The sequence below is a fragment of the Scomber scombrus genome, chromosome 11, assembly GCF_963691925.1.
Source record: "Scomber scombrus chromosome 11, fScoSco1.1, whole genome shotgun sequence".
Classification (NCBI taxonomy): domain Eukaryota; kingdom Metazoa; phylum Chordata; class Actinopteri; order Scombriformes; family Scombridae; genus Scomber; species Scomber scombrus.
Genome location: NC_084980.1, coordinates 25,883,380 through 25,903,323, shown reverse-complemented (window position 1 = coordinate 25,903,323; position 19,944 = coordinate 25,883,380). Strand labels below are relative to the sequence as shown.

At 40.6% G+C, this 19,944-nt stretch overlaps 1 protein-coding gene across 1 annotated transcript in view; it reads left to right on the top strand.

The window, feature by feature from the left end:
- The window catches only part of lig1 (ligase I, DNA, ATP-dependent), a 59,990-nt gene that overhangs the window by 8,964 nt on the left and 31,082 nt on the right, over positions 1–19,944 (top strand). Inside the window, exons 5-17 of the mRNA XM_062429046.1 lie at positions 932–1,075; positions 3,284–3,661; positions 3,825–3,933; positions 8,964–9,050; positions 11,427–11,483; positions 13,085–13,143; positions 13,663–13,776; positions 13,947–14,113; positions 14,497–14,573; positions 14,815–14,906; positions 15,918–16,017; positions 16,245–16,330; positions 17,292–17,407. Of these exons, the coding sequence (XP_062285030.1) occupies positions 932–1,075; positions 3,284–3,661; positions 3,825–3,933; positions 8,964–9,050; positions 11,427–11,483; positions 13,085–13,143; positions 13,663–13,776; positions 13,947–14,113; positions 14,497–14,573; positions 14,815–14,906; positions 15,918–16,017; positions 16,245–16,330; positions 17,292–17,407 (1,586 nt within the window). The remainder of the gene's footprint in view (positions 1–931; positions 1,076–3,283; positions 3,662–3,824; positions 3,934–8,963; positions 9,051–11,426; positions 11,484–13,084; positions 13,144–13,662; positions 13,777–13,946; positions 14,114–14,496; positions 14,574–14,814; positions 14,907–15,917; positions 16,018–16,244; positions 16,331–17,291; positions 17,408–19,944) is intronic.

Below are 19,944 nucleotides of genomic sequence, written 5' to 3'. Positions count from 1 at the left end.
TTATTTTTTTATGGCTGCAGTCTGTACATGAAAGCTTCAACATTTCAAATATGCAAAATAAAGCAGCAGAGAGCCGCTGCTGCTGCTGCTGCTGTGTTTTCCTGCCATACATGTTCATTATCTGTAACTTCTAACGTCTAACGATATGCGTTTAACATAATAAGGAATGGCCAAGGGACTGTAAGTGGAGCTTTGTACTTGTTTTTCACGCCACTTCAGAAATGGAGATTTTTAAATGGAGACTATAAGCTACTTAGAGCCACAGTTTTCTAGTATTGGAGCTTTTGTGTTTTGTTTGGGAGGCACCTCCTCTCCCTCACTTTGTCTCCTTCATCCCACTGTTGCAGCAGGAAAGTGGCTCATTCCCTTCTCATCATCTCGTCCTCTTTTGTGTTTGATGACTGCGGTGTTTGTTTTCAGCAGTGGTGCGTCGCCAACAATAAGAACCTCAGCCACCACTGGAGAAAACATCACATTAAAGAAAACGCTCTAATTTGAACAGAAATTGCATTCTTAATGTCTCGGGTTAATGCTTTCATTATAATATCTAGAAGAAAAAACACCTGCACAAGAACCTTAACAAGGACCAAAACAGAGGCGGATGTGGAACCAAAACCTAAATTACCCTCAAGCACCAGCGCTGCATAAAATTACAGAGGAAATTACACTGGAACCCTAAGCTGCTGGGCTGCATAATATCTTTCAGGATGGAATTAGTGTTTTCATTAGCAAAGTACGTATCTGTGATTCTCTTTTTTTCCCCCCCGTTGCCCTACATCTGCAGTAAGAGAGCAGACTCGTCTTGTTTTCATCTCCACATTCTCTTTCTGTTTGATCATGGCATGATTTCGGCTGGGATGCCTCCCCACTTTTTTTTCCTTTTCTTCTTCCCCTCCTTCATTTAATTTAATGCCTGTCCCGATATGTGCAGCGAGGAAGATGTTCCCTAAGAGGAAGCTGGATGAGCGCACGAGCGGCAGCGAAAGTCCGAAAGAGGAGGCGGAGGCGGAGGCCAAGGAGGAGAAGGGTCAGAAAAACAAACGGCCCCGTGTGGAGAGCAGCGCTGACACTGCGGGTAAGGCTTCACCTCGGCTATGACTCTGATAAGACTTCGGCTCCTGTGAAGGTTTGAACATCTCAGTGAGAATGATTAAATTCACTGGAGTTTGTAAAGTTGGGAAAGTTGCACAAACACATGCATCAGGGAAAAAAAGGGAAGAAAAAGCAACAAAATATTTAAGCATTTAGTTAACAACCAATGATAAATTATTAACGATGATTATTAGACTCAGATTGTAGTGATAAAGATCTGCTTATTTTGCTTATTTTATTTTATTTCAAATTGAAATGACAATAGGAGTGATTAATATGAATATCTTTTAGTAGTTTTACAATATAAATACAATTATTGCTAGTAGTAAAGCATAAAATGCATCATCAACATGGTTCATGATTTCATTGAAACACAGTAACACTGTCCTCCAGCTGAACTCAAACCTTTTGATGCTTTCAGTGAGTCTAACTCTGTTGTGTTGATTTACTCCCAAGACAATATATTTACGTGCACTTTTTGAAATGACCGAAAAAGTTGAAAATTCAACACAGTGTCAATGTAAAACCTGCACACTGGATTTTATTTGCCTGTATGATGTAGTAGTGTGTATGTTGTTGCAGTAGATTATGAACAAGGTATTACACATTCCTGTAAAATCTCAACAATATGAAATCATGTAAAAGTTTTTTCATTTATCCCAAAACGCCTTCATAAAGTATTAGTTACATGCCAGATGAAGATGTTTCTGAGTGGCCTAACTTATCCTGAAAGTAATAATGTGAGAAGTCAAACAATACCAACTTACATGAAACCTTTTTTAAAAATGAATTTCTGAATAAGTGAGAATTTGCTTCTTTTATCTTTGTAGAGTTGTACATGTGAAGTGTTGGCTGTAATGTCATCTTACGAACTAAAGGATTTAGGGCTGCAACTAATATATCGTTATTTTCATTATTGATTTAATCTGTTGATTATTTTCACAATTAATCAAATAGTTGTTTGGTTCATAAAGTGTCCCTAAATTTCCCAAAGCCCAACGTAAAGTCCTCAAATATCTTGATTTATCCCAATCGACAATCCACAATTCTAAGATATTCAGTTTATTGTCATAAAAAAACTGCAGAAACCAGAAAATATTCACATTTGAGGAGCTGGAGCCAGAGAATTTGGACTTAAAAATGGACTCAAAACAATGAATAGTTTATTATAATGGTTGTCAATAATTGAATCGTTGGCAGCTATTCCATTAATTGACTATTTGTTGCAGCTTTAAACCGATTCATGGATGATATAGTAGTAATTTGTAGTTGCAGCGCTATCATGACATTGTGTTGTGTTTCACTTCACTTACCCAGAAAATAAGTACATGGCTTGACCACCAAGGACATGCAGTGATGATGCCAGAAGCCTACAAATAAAGGGATTTAAAAGAGAGCAAGGACGGCCCGATGTTCAGAGGATTAAAGAAAGTCAGTGCTCAGCCATTGCTCGCTATACGACTCTAGAAATGAAGTTGCGGATGGAAAGAGTAGAATTTGTGAGGAAAGTGTGTTAGCGCCCTGCTGTCTGATGACTGTTCGTTTCTGCCCCATTTGCCATTTGTTTGGTGTCTTTTTCCTAAACAGCTCAGAGCAGCACGGATGCTTGTGTTTTTACCATCTGTGAGAACCAATCTGGGAAATTTAGGCCCTCCTCTAAAGCCGCTTTGGCTTTTGTCTGATCTCTTTGTCTACAGTTTGACGTGATGTCTTATTCCGGGCAAATTATTGAAAGTAATGAGTATGCAGAAACGGGCAGCAGCAGTTTTTTCTCCCCCCCAACAGTCAGCACCTCTTATATGGTGCTTCTCTTGTTGTTTGGGCTTTTCTAAAAATTGGCTGGTAAAAAACTAAAAGTAACTTGATGGATTCTCCAGTCCACTCCACTAGTCATTTTGATTTGTGGATGAGAAAATTAAAATTTCATGTCTGGCTCCTCACCCATCCAGAGATCACGACCCCCGGCTCTGTCTGTTGGGACTCCAGCGCTACACTTTTGTCAATAGTAATTTCTCTCCTACCTGACTTTCTCGGGTGAAAAAAGGGAAGCCTCAAAAATATAACTTGCGGCATTTATTGAAGAAAGCTTCAAACATGGGCTCACCAAAAAAATAACTGGGGCGCCCTGAGCAACCCTGCTGGCATTTATCTCTTCAATGACTCCACTCCCTTTCTGTCTTTCCCTGTGTAGAGGATGCCAGTGAACCCATGGAGGAGGGTGCAAAGGAAGAAAGAGTTGATAAGGCAGTGACCGAGGCTAACAGCCCAGACGAGGAGGTGGAGAACAAGAAGAAAGTGAAAGGAGAGAAGGCCAACAAGGAGGAGCGGGCAGAGAGAAAGAGCTCTGATGAGAAAGGAAAGAAAGCTGAAGGGGCGGAAAAGAAAAATGAAGCAAAGGAGACGACGGATGATGAAAAAGGGCCTGCCATTTCCAAGGAGGAGGTGGTTGAAAAGGACACGCGAGAGGGAGAAGAGAGCCCAAAAAGTCAAACGGGAAAGAAGCAGAAAGAAGCGAAAGAGCAGAAAGATAAGGAGCCGGCCAAGAAAGCCCCCATCAGCAGTTTCTTTGGTGAGGAGGATTTTGCATAGTTCTGTGCTTGCACAAAAAAACATGTCTGTAAATGTGCTCTGCTTTATCAGTTAGGAAAGCCTGCAAAATTATTGCACTGCTCCATCCTCTGCTCCACCCTCACCTTCCTTATTTCTCCCCCCCCCCCTTTTTTTTTTAATAGCTCCACGAAAAGCTGTAGTGAAGACAGAGAAACCAGAAAGGGATGAAGGAGAGAAGAAGATGAGTACAGAGAGGAAAAGTTCAGCGGAGGAGAGCAAAGATACTAAAAGGTAAGAAAAAGTACAACAGGAAGTCTGTCCATCCTCGTATTTTCCTGTTTCCTCAGGTGAAGGTCCAGAACATCATAATGTCCGTGTTATTTTTCAGTACCTTGAAGTAGCGTTGTAGTATCAGCATCTGTGTATAGTGGGCAGATTGTAGACTGTTACATAAATACAGTAGAATTAATGTATTAGTATTTACACTCAACTGGTGGGATTGAAATAAATAAATAATTATAAAAAAAGAATAAGATAAATAAATGTTATTTTCTTATATCAAATAAAGATGGCATTTTAAAATAAATCCACATCTATTAACTTTATAACAAAACATCTCAACACATGTTAACTATTTTCTCCGTGTGTATCTCACTGACAGTCGAGTCTGTCCGCATGTCTGAATGCATGGATTCGATTGGTCTGAGTTTCCGAGGGCCGCTCCGCTTTTACCGTAATAGCTGGAGAAGCTGTGCCCCTTAAAAGAGGAACGCTGGGACTATATTTAGCAATCCTCAATATTTCATCAGTTACAGGTTCGGGTCCAGATCCGGACAGCTCCACCTATTAGTGACCTCTGGTGTAGTTGGTGGTTGGACACGGTCCTTTATGGGAGCAGCTTCTCAGAAACACTGAACCTGAACATGTTGTAAACAAACTAATTTTACACGTTGATGTTGACATGCAGCTGTGACTAGTAGGGACCGACCAATACGGGAGTTTTGGGACCGATGTCGTTACCGATATTAGGTATTTTTTACCGATATTTTTTAAATGTGGTTAACAAACCCTTAAAAACATATGGAGGGAGGATATTTTACAGTTTAAAAATATACTTAATTTTTTATAAAAATGACGTCAGTGCTCTGAAACAGTAAACTTCACTGGGAGTTTAATATGTAAACTGAATTAGGAAAAAAGGATTAAATATTCATAAAATGCAACCTATATATCTTTTTTTTTAAATCAGCATCAAAACTGATACTGATATATCTGTGATAGGCCAATAACGGCTGATAATATCTGTTGGGCTCTAGTGACTAGAAATGCTCCCTGTGTCAGATCAGACAATCGTAGTCACCAACTCTTGATTTGAGATAATATTTTTAGACCCTAACAGCCACCTTTCACAACTTGAGGTGCCAGCTGAAGACATCACTGTTCCACCTGGAAGCCCAAATGAATGTGCAAAAATCCATATAAAACAAAGTTGTATGATTGAAGTAAACTTGGAAGCTTTTATTGTAACTCAGCAGTAGAAGTGGGCGATTTAATAAAAAGGGTGAATGTGAATGTGGGACCAGGCTGTGTTGGGATTAGGGTTCAGCTGATCTGATTTTAGAGTCTGTCTTTTATGGAAACTGCTTTAATGTTGTACAGCTAACATTAATTTACCTGATTGAAATACAGCAGATCAGTAAAACTACATGTGAAGCAGAAATTACAACACCAAAAGCAGCTGTTCATATTTATTCATCAAATAAAAAAAACTACTGAATCATGAATCTATCACAAAAAACATTTATAACTTTATTATTTTTCTTCATGAGCCGAAAGGCTTTTCTTTCTTCTTCTTCCTTTTCAAGTACGTCTCAACTCCTTCAGGAGAATGTGACACTGCACAGCTGTGCATCTCCTAATAATAACATCCTGAACTTGAAAAGGACGTCAGGCTTTCACAAATGAAATAAGCAATCTTTTATTTAAACATATTCTGCAGGCTGCAGCTGCTTTCATTGCTCCTTTACATCAGTTCTGTTCTTTCAGGTAATTAACGGATTTAAATTGTCTATTTGTGTCTCATTCAGTGACAGACAGATGCTGCTGTAGATAATCAAATCATGAAAATATTGGAGCATTTATCAGGTGTTTTCCTTCCAACTATCACTATGTAGAAATGATTAAGTAACAGTTAAAGTATTAAGTAATTGTGCATAATATGTAGGTATAAATAGGTATAAAGAGTTTAAACTGTTACTTAATCATTTTTACACATTAATAGCTGACTTCTTTATATTTGCTGTGCGTCATAAGCAGTTGCCGTCCCTTTAAAATGACACACTGGAGTGAGTGAGGACGTCCCGTTTGATGAAATGAATTCCTCCGTCCTTGCTTCCCTTCCTAAAAGACACGTTATCTTAATGAAAAGCACCCCTCTTCTTCTTCTTCTTCTGCTTTGCTGGTGCACTACAGACCTCATTAGAGTAGCACATGTCGTCACCTACTGTACCAGAGTGTGTAACTTCATGCTTTTCAGAGACGGGTTTGTTGTAAAATGTTCGAGAGAGAGAGGGTGCAAAAGTGGGGCATGAAGCTCCAAAAATAGGAAATCAATATGTGGAGAGCAGTGTTGTTATTGTGGCAGCCTGCCACAAATAAATGAACGTACGGAAAACCTGTGCTAATGTTTTTTCCATGGGGTGTGCATATTGTCCACTCGGATTAGATTGGGGTAATGAATGAGAAGAGACAAAAATAAATCCGACTAATGTTGTATGTCGGAGCCAACAGAACTCTCCTGTTATTTAGTCATTTAAAAGCTTTTAAAATAAAGAGGAAAATAATGGGTTTTCATCAGCGGTGACTCAACACAACTCTGATATATGATATGTGTCCTCGTTTCCTGAAGCGGGCCAATCAGGACAGAGTGGGCTCGTCGTGATCGGCTCGTAAAAACGCCTATTTCAGACAGACGCTGAACTGAGGGGCTGCATGAAGAGCCAGCATTAGATAAATAAGGAGTTTATCGAACTGTAAATCATGCAAAGATATTCCAGTAGATCCCCAGGATATAAAAATAGACCTGGGAATGTGCATGATGCATCCCCTTAAAAAAAAAAAAAAATATATTATTAGTGCTTTAAGGCAAAACATTTTTTTTCAAATCATTACTACTATAACTTCATTATATATCTCTTACATAAAGCAGTGTTTTAATTACGTTACATAATCCAGCAGCAGCAGCATATTACTACTTTGTCATTTTGAGGTCATCTTAACTATTCTAGCCACCAACTATTTTTAGCTCTAGATGAGAGGAAATGCATTTTTCATCCTGCTAACTACTTCTTATTTTTTTTTATCACTGCCTTGTGCAACAGTTTAGAAATGATTGGCATTGTAATGTAAAAAGTGTTGATGATATCTTGTTTGCACCTTCCAGTGTGTGAGGATGAGAAACATGCAACACCTCTCACATTTCACATGCCACTTCAGTTAACTTCAACAACTTTATTTTTGCATGCATTAATTATTATACAACACTGTGGTGGGGAAAGACTCTTATAGAGGTCGACTGGTAGCAGATTTTTATAAAGGCTGATTTAATAACGATATTTTGGAGCTACGCCTGGATATTATATTATATTATGCTATCAAACTGGACATCTAAGTCAAAGCAATATATACCTAAAATAAATAAATAAATAACTAAATGAAACTGGATCACTGAACATCAAACTCAAACTATATCTAAAACTCTACATGAATAATTTAATTTGCACTTTAATATGGGAGGAAAATGAAGTAATTCTTCACATTTTCGAGTGATCACGCTGTGCACCATGAAAAATAATAATCACCAAATAACACTGGTGAAATAAGTGAAAGGAGTTTAACTGTGATTATCTCTTTTTTCCCCCAAAGTCGGGGGCAAAGCCACTAATCAGCTGTTGGGATGGGTATCTTAGGATTTGATCTTTATCTCATCTATACTCTTGTCGACCCGGCTCTTTATCAATACTCTTTAATACTTTTTAATTATCCTTTTTTTTTAAAGAGGAATGAATTCAGAGCTGGATTACACTAGATTTATATTTTCAATACAATGAAATATAGTTTCTAGAGCAACAACAGTAATGTTTTACAACAGCAAAACCAGCCTACAAACTCCATGATATCTCAGTGGACACAAATCTAAAAAACGTCAGTAAAATAAATAATATTTCTGACATCAAAATGCTGAGAGGAAAAAAAATACAGAAATCAGTCATTCATCTTGTTCTCTGTCCTCCTCCCACTGCTGCCGATGTGATTCACTGCCTGCAGGTAGAGAGAGGAGGAGCTGCTGTCTCCGTCAGAAACCAAAGTTATAAGAATCTGACAAATTTGAAGATTTGTAACAAACTACGATAAACAGTTTTATACACGCACACACACACACACCACACACACACACACACACACACACACACACACACACACACACACACACAGGCTTTGGTTATAACTTACAACAACATAACAAAGCAGATGGCAATATCCCTTTTCAACATGCTCATGCTTATTGAACAGGTGGATTGATAAATGACTAATTGGCTTTTTACTCGTCAGGGTTTGACTGCACTTACAGTAATGAGCGTAGTTGTCGTCACATTCAGTAATATTTGAGTTCTCTTCCAGGCAAGGCAGCTTTATTTATATTGTTGATTTCCTCCTCCTCCTGGGGCAACTCAATGTGCTTTACATAAAGATAAACATTTAACAATAAGAATTGGAAGCATGAAAACATACAATTTAAAAAAAAAAAAGAAACCAATTATAATAAATATAAAACAAAGTATAGAAAAATAGAAAGAGAGAACTTGACACTGTGTATTGCACCACAGCCTCTCTGCTCTGCTGCGTGTGCATGTATGAAACACGGAGAGCAGAGGAGATGACAGAAAAGCAGTGCAACCATAATGACAGTAAAATGTGGTAGAGAGTAGTTTTTCTATTCATCTTATGCACTGTGAAAAATCATTAAGACGCTCTGTTTAAGTGTTAATCATACGGAAATCCTTGATTACCTCCATTAAAAACGGTGACGTACGTGACCGATGGAGGCTGCACTATCAGAGCCAAGTTCTACCAATAATAATAGTTTGTATAATGTTCTATTGGCGCCAATGAATCAGCCAATCAGATTAAGCAACTGACTGTTTTTATGATAATAGTGTGCATGACTAGTCTTTAAATAAATCTGAGTTAGCATCAGTGACTGTACCAACTGTCACCATTATTCATTCGCCTTTTTTGTGTGTGTTGCGTTCTTCCCGCAGTGAGTCCACCTCAGCACAGACAGACTTCGACCCATCCAGGTCCGGCTACCACCCTGTGGACCACGCCTGTTGGAAGCAGGGCCAGAAGTAAGTCTACACACTGCACTCACCTCATCACAATCACAAACCCCCAAAAGATTTAAATGTAATTACTACACTGATGTCTGAGCAATTATTGGAATATCACTGAATTTGATGGGCTTTGTGCAGATGTTAAGAAGAGGTTACTTGACAGAAATGTTCCATATGTATGTCTTACTTCTAGGGCTGCAACTATTTTCTAAATTGATGAATTGGTCTTCAAAATATCAGAAATCAGAGTCTTCTGATTGCTTGTTTTGTCTGAAACAACCAAAAAGATTCAGTTTATTATCAGATAAGATGAAGAAACACAGAAAATTATCACAGTTCAGAACTCTAAAAATATGATTAATCTATTATCACTTTATTTCTATCATCTAAGTGATTGATGGACTGTTTGGTTAGTTCTTATTTCTTATCTTATTGCAGTCTGGCAAATATGATCTGTCACTGAAATCCTGTCTTTCTTGGATAATAGAAAAATAGCTTTTTTGTTTTTCACCCTGTGGAGAAGACTGTGATCCTAAAGCAAATACAGAACCCAGACTGTTATACCAACAGAAACCCCCCCTCTCTCTTTCCTCCCTTCCTTCTACCCTCCCTCCTTATTTCCTTCCTTCCTTCCTCTGTCCTTCTTTCCTCCCTTCCTCTTTTCCTTTCTCCCTCCCTCCCTCCTTCCTTGTTTCTTCCCTCCCTCCTACCTTCCTTCTTTCCTCCGTCCTTCCTTCCTTATTTTCCTTCTTCCCTTCCTTATTTCCTTTCCTTCCTTCTTCCTCCCTCCCATCCTTCCTCCCTCCCTCCCTCCTTTCCTTCCTCCTTCCCTTCCTTCCTTCTTCCTCCCTTCCTTCCTCCTTCCCTTCCTTCCTTCTTCCTTCCTTCCTTGACTCGAGGACAACAGGAGGGTTAATATCCTGGTGCTCTAGAATAGGATCCTTCCTTCTCCCTCCTTTCCTTCCTTCTTCCTCCCTCCCTCCTTTCCTTCCTTCCTTCCTTCCTCCTTCCCTTCCTTCCTCCTTCCCTTCCTTCCTTCTTCCTTCCTTCCTTGACTTGAGGACAACAGGAGGGTTAATATTCTGTGTCTCTACTGGAATATCTTTGCATGATTTCCAGTTAAAAACTCCTTATTTATCTTCTACTGGTCCTTTATGCAGCCGCTCAGTTCAGCCTCTGTCTATTAACAGGCCGTTTTAGCTCCTGATGTAAAAATGTAAAGGTCTAGTGTGGAGAGTTTAGTGGCATCTAGCAGAACTGACTTGATAGAAATTGAATATAATATTGATAAGTGTGTTTTTAATTGGTTTATAATCACCTGACTGCAACCTCACTGCTAGATGCCACTAAATCTTACACACTGGTCCTTTAATATCATGACTGGTGCCAGTGAATTAGACTCTGGACCTGATCTATATACTTTTCCTCTGTCAGTTGTCTTTGGCTCCACTTCTAACTATCAAATAAAGGCAAAGGGTGCTCGGCTAATCTCCACTTGGATACAGTTAACAGGATTTAAGATTTCATGGGTTTTAACACTTATGACAGTTGTTGGATTACTGTTGTATTTAAAAAAAAAAAATCTTACCTGTGAGCCAAACCTTAGTGGAAAGCAGCCTGATTTTCTTTGTGCAACTTTCCTGATTTAAAACATTCAGAAGAAAGACTGTCAGATCAAGCAAGTGCTCTGACTTATTAATGAAAAGTTGTTGAAAGAAATCCAAGGAGCTTTCCATTAAGGCCATTGTTTAAGTCATGCTGCTTATTCTGTGGTGTTTTGTGTTACGTTGAGTATCAAACTGGAGGAGTTATCTGCTTCTGGACAGCTGTAACAGTCGCAGAAAAGTCACCAAATCAACTTTTTAAAATACTTTTCTGTGATCAAATGAATATTCCAGCTCTCAGATTTTCTCTCTCATTACAAACCAAACCCATCTGCTGCTTCTAAAGAGATAAAAAAATAACAAATGCTCATAGTTACTCGATTTATTTCAAAGACTGTAGTGTTCAGAATATTTAAAATGCATTTATAAACCCCCATTTATAAATGGTTGGTCTTGAACAAAGCTCTACAGAAAGTTATCTTTGGAAAGTTTTAGTTGGGAGAAAGATGCAGTCCTCCAAAGTTTATCCCCCAACAATAGATTTTTTTTTTTCTAGTGTGTCAAACTTCATTACAAGGACACAGTTTGAACACCATGGCAGCTCTGACCTTTGTCCCCCTCCTCTGTTACCTTCGATGCATTTTGATATCCCAGAATCAAAGCTTTTTCTCCTGTTGCACTAATAGCTAGTTGCTCTGAACAGCTGAGTCAGCTTCATGCTGTGAATGTAAAATAATCTGTCTGTGTGGATGCTCAGTTTGCTAACTACCTGCTCATCACTCACCAGAGTACCGTACTTGGCGGTGGCTCGCACCTTTGAGAAGATTGAAGAGGACTCTGGCAGGTAAGCTCTCCATATGTGAGATAAGATTTTTTTCTTTTTATTTCCAGGAAGAGGTAAACACCATTTGGGAGAAAGTGATTTCTGCTCCGTTCAAAGGATATACTTTACATATTTTACAGAATAACTATTCAAGCTTTCTGCTGGTAGTTTCTGGAGTATAGTTAGAGAAGTGTGTTCCAGCCGGGGAAAAGTGAGGAAATTGGATTAATTTACTGGACAGGACAGAGAACATAAGGATATTTTACAAATAGGTCAGTGTCCAATGTTACATTTTTTTCCCTGCTGGCCCATTTGGCCAGTAGATCAGAGTTTTACTGGACCCTGCTTTATTTTCACTGTCCCATGAAAATAACTTTTTTTTCCTCCCTATAATTTTGGTGATTTATTCATTGTATTCATAATAGATACAACAGTGAAGTTCACTTTTAGATTGGTTTCCCTTTTAGTTATGGATATGTAATGTTGAGATATTACACTAATATGCATAATATAAAAATGAGACACACATAGTGGATCAGTAAATTGATAGTATTTAAATGTAGTTTCTCCATATTTTATCCCCCTCTCTCTGCTGGTACTGTTGGTAGAAAGAGGAGACATTTTAATATATTTGGCCACTTAGACTCCATTGTTACGTACATTGAATGTTCGTTTTGAGCTTGTTTATTACAGTTTTGCTATTAGCATAAGACAGCTATTGCATTAGCATAACACGCCACACAGCTGTGAAATATAGCAGCTGTGGAGAGCGGAAGTCAAAGGTGTCGTATGCAAGCTTTTACTTGTTATACCTGTTCAGCAGTTGTTTGATAAATAGTTCGTATCTTCTCCCTTACTGCTGGATTTAGTTGCGTTTACACCAGCGAGCAGTCGTAATCGACTCAAGCAAAGCCAGAGACGGAGACGCAAACATCCCATTCTCTCCTCAATAGCTTCAGTCAGCTGCTCGAAGTGGAGAAAGTGTTTGTGCTTTGAGTTAATCATAATTATTATGTACAATTTTCAGCAGTGGCGTTAATCATTTATCAGCGGCGGTGCGCCACACAGCGATGTAAACCTGACCCTATGCTGTGATTCATTTATCAATTTATCAGCTGCCTGGCCAGTGACCCCAATTTATTTGCTCGCCATGACTCTGATTGGCTGTCACGGGCCAGTTACTGGACAATCAACTAGCCCGGCATGAACTTCTACTGTCCCCGGGCCAGCGGCTGTGTCGGTTATTACATGAAGGGAAAGCGCTCGTGATTCTTCGTTGTGGAGAACTCGTGTTTTCAGGCGACTGTAGGAAACCCAGATGATACATTTTAAAAGAAAAAAGTCTCTTGCGAACAAATTTAAAACACCTTAACAAACTGTCTTAGTATTTTTTGAGGATACTGAAAAACAAATATATATGCATGGACACTGTATACTAATGTCTTGTATTTTTACCACCCACCGTCTCATGAATGAGCTCCTCATGTTCCTCCCCTGCTTCCATTTCTGATTAAAACCTGCAGACAAATCTCATTTCCCACCTCCCGTTATTTACAGGAAGGCTTTCAAATTTGTTCAAGTCTTCTTGGTTGTCTCACAGCAATCCTGTTGTCTTTTCCTAGACTGAGAAACATTGAGACGCTGTCGAATCTTTTCCGCTCCGTGCTGCTGCTCACACCAGGTAAATGGTATTTTATCTCTCCCATAATGCATGCTGATGTAGCTACACAGGCAGCTGGCTGCCAGCCACTCTATCAAGGCGATGATGATGAAGCCAGGTTGTACATAAAAGTGGGAGGATGAGTCAGTTCATTGATGTGTATGAGCATGTACCTGTGGGATTCTGGTGGTGTGCTCTGTGTGTGTGTGAACGTCTGGTTTTGTCTGAGTGTGTGTGACAATTTCAGGGTGTTTGAGTGTTTTTTTGTGTGTTTGGTGCATTCTGGGAATGTGTGTCTGTGTTCCCATTTTTTGTGTTTGTGTGTGGCTGTGCCTGAGATTGTGTTTGTGTGTGGCTGTGCCTGAGATTGTGTCTGTACGTGTGTCTGTGTTGAGTCCCGTGTGCTGTCTGTTTTCATGTTTTGTGCACGTGCTTCACTTCGTAGACCTGCGTGCGTGTCTGTGTTTTTCTGTCGCGGCATCATGCTTGTGTGTACTGTGTAATACAATGCGTTTGTGTGTGTGTGTGTTCCCTTCTCAGACGACCTGCTGTGCTGCGTGTACCTTTGTTTGAACCAGCTGGGTCCTGCCTACATGGGAATGGAGCTCGGTGTTGGAGAGACAGTGCTGATGAAAGCTGTTGCTCAAGCAACTGGTAATACACACACACACAAACACACACACACACACACACACACACACACAATCACTTTGTTGCACCCAAACACTTGCTTGTGCATTCCCAGCCTAACTGCTAATGCCGCCCTTCTCTGCTCATCAGCTGGCGAACGTGGCTGCTATTTACCATCTCGCTCTTGTTTCCAGGGCGACAATTGGACAAAATCAAGGCAGAGGCACAAGAGAAAGGAGATTTGGGCCTAGTGGCTGAGAGTTCCCGTAGCAACCAACGCATGATGTTCCAACCGGCCAGTCTGACAGCAGGGGGTGTGTTCAGGAAATTGAAGGAAATTGCCAGCATGAGTGGGAACTCGGTGAGCCACGGAATAACATTTTCATTAAGGGAAATCGGACTTAGGAAAATATTGTTTTCACTCTATTTGCCTCTCGGCGTTGGGGGTCAGGGAGGGGAAAAAGAGGAAATGCTAATGTATTTGTTTATTGGAAAAGAATTATTGGTTTATTTGTCTACTTCAGAGGGAAGAGAGTGCTTTCTCAGCCTTTGAATAAGTTGTCACCTGGCTGGAATTTCTCAAGCAATTAGTTCCTTCCCCTCCTTGTTGCTGCTGGGTCTTTTTTTTTCTTTTTACTCTAGCCTGAAAATGGAGTTTGTACTCGCTGGTGACCTCAGTCTTTTTGCATTCTGTCTCTTCTCGCTCTTCTTCTGTGAATCTCAATTTCCTCCCGCCTGCCTCAGGCCATGAATAAGAAAATCGACATCATCAAAGGCCTCTTTGTGGCATGCCGCTTTTCCGAGGCCCGATATATAGTCAGGTAAAATAACACTCCTCTCAAACACATTCACAGACAAGCTCGGATGCGTGTGTGTGTATGTGTGTGACCACAGAGACACACACACACACACACACCTGCATCACATAGACACACAAACATTACAGTACCTTCTTACCTCTGTGTGTGTGTGTATGCTCGGGCATCTCGCTGTTGTCATGGGCAGCAGGTGCAAATGGACGTCCGCACTGACTACTCTCGGTCTTGTGGTTTTGACTGACAGGTCCCTGGCTGGGAAGCTGAGGATAGGCCTGGCTGAGCAGAGTGTCCTTTCAGCATTAAGCCAAGCCGTGTGCCTCACACCACCTGGACAAGGTATTAATAAATGTTAAAGTTGTCAAGAGCCCGTCCCAGTGTGGGCTTCTATAAAAGGAGTGTGTGCCATTTTTTTCCTAATTCATAAAAAAGTGCTCCTGTACTTGACTGTACGTGTGGTATGACGTGTGGTTATCTCCTTGTGATACTGAAGTATAAACCCAACTAGGAGGTAACACTTCCAGACAGGAAGGTAAGGTGTAACTGCAAGAAATAATGTTTTATTTATAGAAGACTAATTAAAGCAGTGTTAAAATATTCTTTACAGTCATTAGAACTGTCACAGATGAAATTTGAAACACAAATTTATCAACAAAGCCAAAATACGTTCTCCAATTGTTCTCCTTCAGAGCGTGTTAAACTTGAAAAGAAATCAACAAACACAGGAAGTTAACGGATATAAACATCAATAAGAATATGGTTGAAGCTTCGACAGCCTTTGTCTCACCACCTGCTTTCAGTGCTGGTCCGAGCCGCTATCACCAAAAACCACAGACACCAAATTAAATTAATTCATTTCTCACTTAATTAGTATTCGTGGCTTATTCACAACTGGAGGTATGCCTTAATAAGAGTCAATTAGACCAGAGGCTCGGTGTGGAAATTTGCATTGATCCAGTCTGGAAATGTTTTTCGTAACATTTTTAATTTATTTATTTAACCATTATTTAATCAGGCGGGTCAACCCAGAGCAAATTCTTTGTCGGGCAGAGGTGGATCGTTACAATTAATAATACACGCGAATGATTTGGTATTCAGTCATTTTTAATTTATTTTTTGAATATGTGTTAAACTGGGAAGCAAAATAATACATGAGTCCCCCCATTTTGCCACCACCTGACCACATCGGCACCTAAAGGAGAGTTTTAGGTTGAGTGGAAAACAGTGAGGTGCTGCTATACACAAGCAGGTGCAGTGTTGTAAGCTTGTATGTATGTTCAGACACTTGCACCGATGTGTTTTTTTAAATGCATCTTTTACCCCCCCCCTGCTCCCCCTCTTCCCTTATAGGTTTCCCTCCCGCTGTGATCGATGCAGGGAAGGGGATGAGTGCTGAGAGCAAGCGGGCTTGGATCGAACAAAAGAGTCTCATTCTCAAACAGACTTACTGGTAACTGAAGCCTAAGCAAACCCCCTCGTTTCACTTTGCAGTCTCTCCTCGGCGCCACTACAATGCTTCATCCCTTCCCTTAAGCCCTGTCCCTCATTCTCCCTCACTCATTTTGGCCTCTTTCATTTTGGATGATATTGATTTTTCTTTTTTTTTGTGTGTGTTGTTTTTCTTCCCAAACACTGTGCCTTGTATCTGCCTCTCATTCCTCGTGCTCCCCCGGCCAGCGAGATGCCCAATTACGATGTCCTTATCCCAGTTCTGCTAAAAGAGGGCATAGACCAGCTGCCCAATCACTGCAAGCTCACTCCAGGTAAGCTGCCAATCACGATGACACAGACCATTCAAAAAACAGCGACCGGTGTGTGTGTGTGTGTTTATCGATCCATTCAGCGGAGGAGAGTCCGTTATTTTAGTTGAGTCATTTATTACAGAAAGATAAAAAGATACCTAAACTAAGGATTAGCTCCCAATTACACTGGTGTCAGGCTATTTGTGACGAGGAGCCTTGACGCCAGGGAAGGAAATTAAAACCAGCCACCATCAGAACGCTGCTAAATTGGGAAACTAAATTGGCTGTCGTTGGTCAGTTTTCGATGAATCTACCAGCTATTTTGGCAGGTGAATTGTTATTCAGAGAGCTGTTCTCTTCGAAAAATGCTAGATAGAGAGAGAAAGAAGCGGGTGAATATTTACATAGCACCAAAGCCAGTTTGGACAAAACATTTCTGTCCTGTCATATCTGGCTCGGTGCTCCGTAAGCCGCAATTAAAGAGAATTTGTTTGGTACATTTACATTATATCAATTCCTCTGCTGCTTTTGAAGCTTAACTTAGCAGCGCAGCCTGAGGGGACGTGACTCAGAGAACTTTCATATTAGGGCCAAATTAGAATACAAACAAACTCATTTCAACTGCGGTTGTGTCGTAGAAACAGTTGTGGGTGTGATGCTGTTGTGTCATGTGGGAATGTGTCAGCAAAGCTAATTTCACAGCTTCTGGGTTTTTCCGCATTTCGGGGGGGAAAAATGGATCGGAGATCCGCCGCTCCGTCTAACCTTGAGGCCCGTTAATGCCAGCCCCTCACAGTGGCAAATGAAAAAGTTTCAAAATGAAAAAGAAAACTTCTCCATGGGCTAACTCACAATTAGTTTCTGAACTATTTATGAATCATGAAAAATGTATGATAGCATTTTTTTTTTTTTCCTGTGTAGGTAGCTTTAATGTCCTGCTGTTTTTAAGCTGTTCACTTCCTCCACCTGTCCTCTGTCCCAGGCGTACCACTGAGACCTATGCTGGCTCACCCCACCAAGGGGGTCGGAGAGGTGATGAAGAGGTTTGACGAGGCGGCGTTCACCTGCGAGTACAAATATGATGGAGAGCGTGCACAGGTGTGTATTTATATGTGTGTGTGTGTGGATGTAGGTGGCAAAGTGACAGAGTGCAACTGTTTGTTTTTTCTTGAGTTTGGCACTGAACATATGCCTGCTGAATTTTGCATGCATATACCTTTCGGCTGTGTTCGTTGAGTGTGAGGTATTGCTGTTCTGTGAGTTATTTTTCCCTCCTCTCTCTCTCCCTCTCTCGCTCTCTCTCTCTCCCTTTTGCTCTCTCTCTCTCTCTATGTGTTCACGCATGCATGGTTTCTGCACGTCGTCTGCGTACCCATGTGCCTATTCTTTTAAGATAAACAGTAGTGCTGCTTTTGCCCTGGGCCTGTAGGCAGAGCAAGCTACTTCTGCCATTACGGACCAGAGAGGGAGGAGGCGAAGGAGGAGGGTGTGGGAGATGGAGATGGAGAGAGGTGAGAAAAGAGGCTAGAGACAGTGAAGGCAAGATGCGTGAGAGGGAGAGGGAGACGAGCATGTAGACGCAACACGAGACAGCAGTCGGGCTGTGAAAATTTAGAGAGAGAGAGAGAGAGAGAGAGAGAGACAGACATAAAGAGACACAGCAAAGAGAGAGATTGTAATGTAAACCCCTCCAGCTGTATTGTTAATTTTGGACAGTCATGCCAATAAAGTGCCTTTGAACTGAGTTGAATTGAGAAGAAGAGAGACGAGCAGAGAGAGAAACAGAAGAGAGAGAGAGAGAAACAGAAGAGAGAGACAGAGAGAGAGAGAGAGAGAGAGAGAGAGTAAGCGGGAGGATGGAGACAGAGCGAGTGAGCCCTATGACGTCCTCCCTTTTCTTCCACTTTCTCTCCCTCTTCCTCCCTCTCTCTCTCTCTCCTTCTCTCCTTTGGGTCTCACTGCAGTGGACACTACCTCAAACAGCCAGCAGAGGGACTCGTGATACACCACTCAGTGAAACACTCCCTCTCTGCCTCTGTGTGTGTGTGTGTCTTTGTGTTCAGGTTTCATGAATAGCCAAAGTGTGTATCTGTGTGTGTGTGTGTGTGTGTGTGGCATTTGATGAATCAAAATAACTGTCTGTGTGCAGGGAGGTGTGTGCCCCATCAAATCAGTCAAGTAAGTGATTGTCTGTGTATTTGTCAGAGACGAGGCTCATTGATCAATAGAAGGAATAAAAAAAAAAACTGCAATTGAGCCAGTGTCATCTGCTGTCCTGTCCACATGTTAAAATGACCTTCTAAAAATAGCATGAAACAGATTTTATAAAAAGTAGAAACATAATGAAAAAATGTGCATAAAGAAATCCAATATACAGATAGTGCAGACATGATTTTGAATGCCAGTCTAATGGTAGTTGGCCTAATTAAGCAAGGACAAATGATTTAAAAAAAAAAAAAAAAAGAATATAAAAACCTGTAAGGAAAAGAATAGCAGAGGACCGATGAAGACAAACAGGACATGACGGATTACAAGACGGCCCCAGAGACGAGAACTAGTATCATAACGTTCACCTGCTTGATTATTAATGAACCATAGCTTCAGTTTCTTGCTAGTGAGTTCTGTAATGCTGAGTTCACACTTGTCAAGTTAATTTTACATGTATGGCCTAGAATTTACTGTTCCTACGTTCAGCACTTTCATACATGTATGTATGTGTAAGCTAAATATGGTATATCAAATAGGCACACTTTAGATTTTAGCCACTTCTGTACTAACTCTAGTATCAACCTTTTAATTGTATTTTCTTGCTTTATGGACCAAATATGGTGTCATTCATGTGGTTTATTGGATACTTACCTGTCTGCCTGCCTGGGATAATGATTGGCCTGAAGTCACATGACCATATACCCAACCCATCTAGGTAGATACCCCATTGGCTGATACATGTCTGAATGCACATAATTGTTTTTTAACCCTCTTTAAATACAGTTTGTATGTGTTTTATGATGACCCTGATGAAGGCGTAAAATCACAATTCAGAGATCAGCCTAAAGATCTTAACAACCTGTGTAGCATATGACGTCCTCTATCTTCAGACTCTTAGTTAAAATGAGTAGCTCAAATCACTAGAAGGGGACAGGGATGGACTATATGTCGTGTTATACAGAGTGGACAGATATAACAGTAGTACAATTACAAGCTGGAGATTCAGAATGATGATTGTAGGCACACGGATTGCAAAAGTACATGAATTGCAGGAGTACCATTGCGCAACCTCCAGGTGCTGGTAGAACCTGGGTCACACACGCTCTTCTTGCCCTGGAAAGAGGACGGACTGCACCCACCCACACATACACACACACACTAGATGCAAAACTCAATGATAACATTCATTCAGAGGGAGAAAGAGACCAGCACAATAATGGCCTGACCCGACAGACTGACAGGTGCAATTGCTCATTTTTATCCTTTGCCGCATTTCATTGTGGAAGACAACTCACAAGCAGGAAGCCTCAGAAAGTTGCCACAAAAAGCCGAAGACCGTGTTCTGTGACGGCGGCGCATTGAAAGCGTGCAAAGTGCTCTACAATGCATAACTGTGAAGGTGGCAAAGTGGAAGGAAAGTGTTTCCT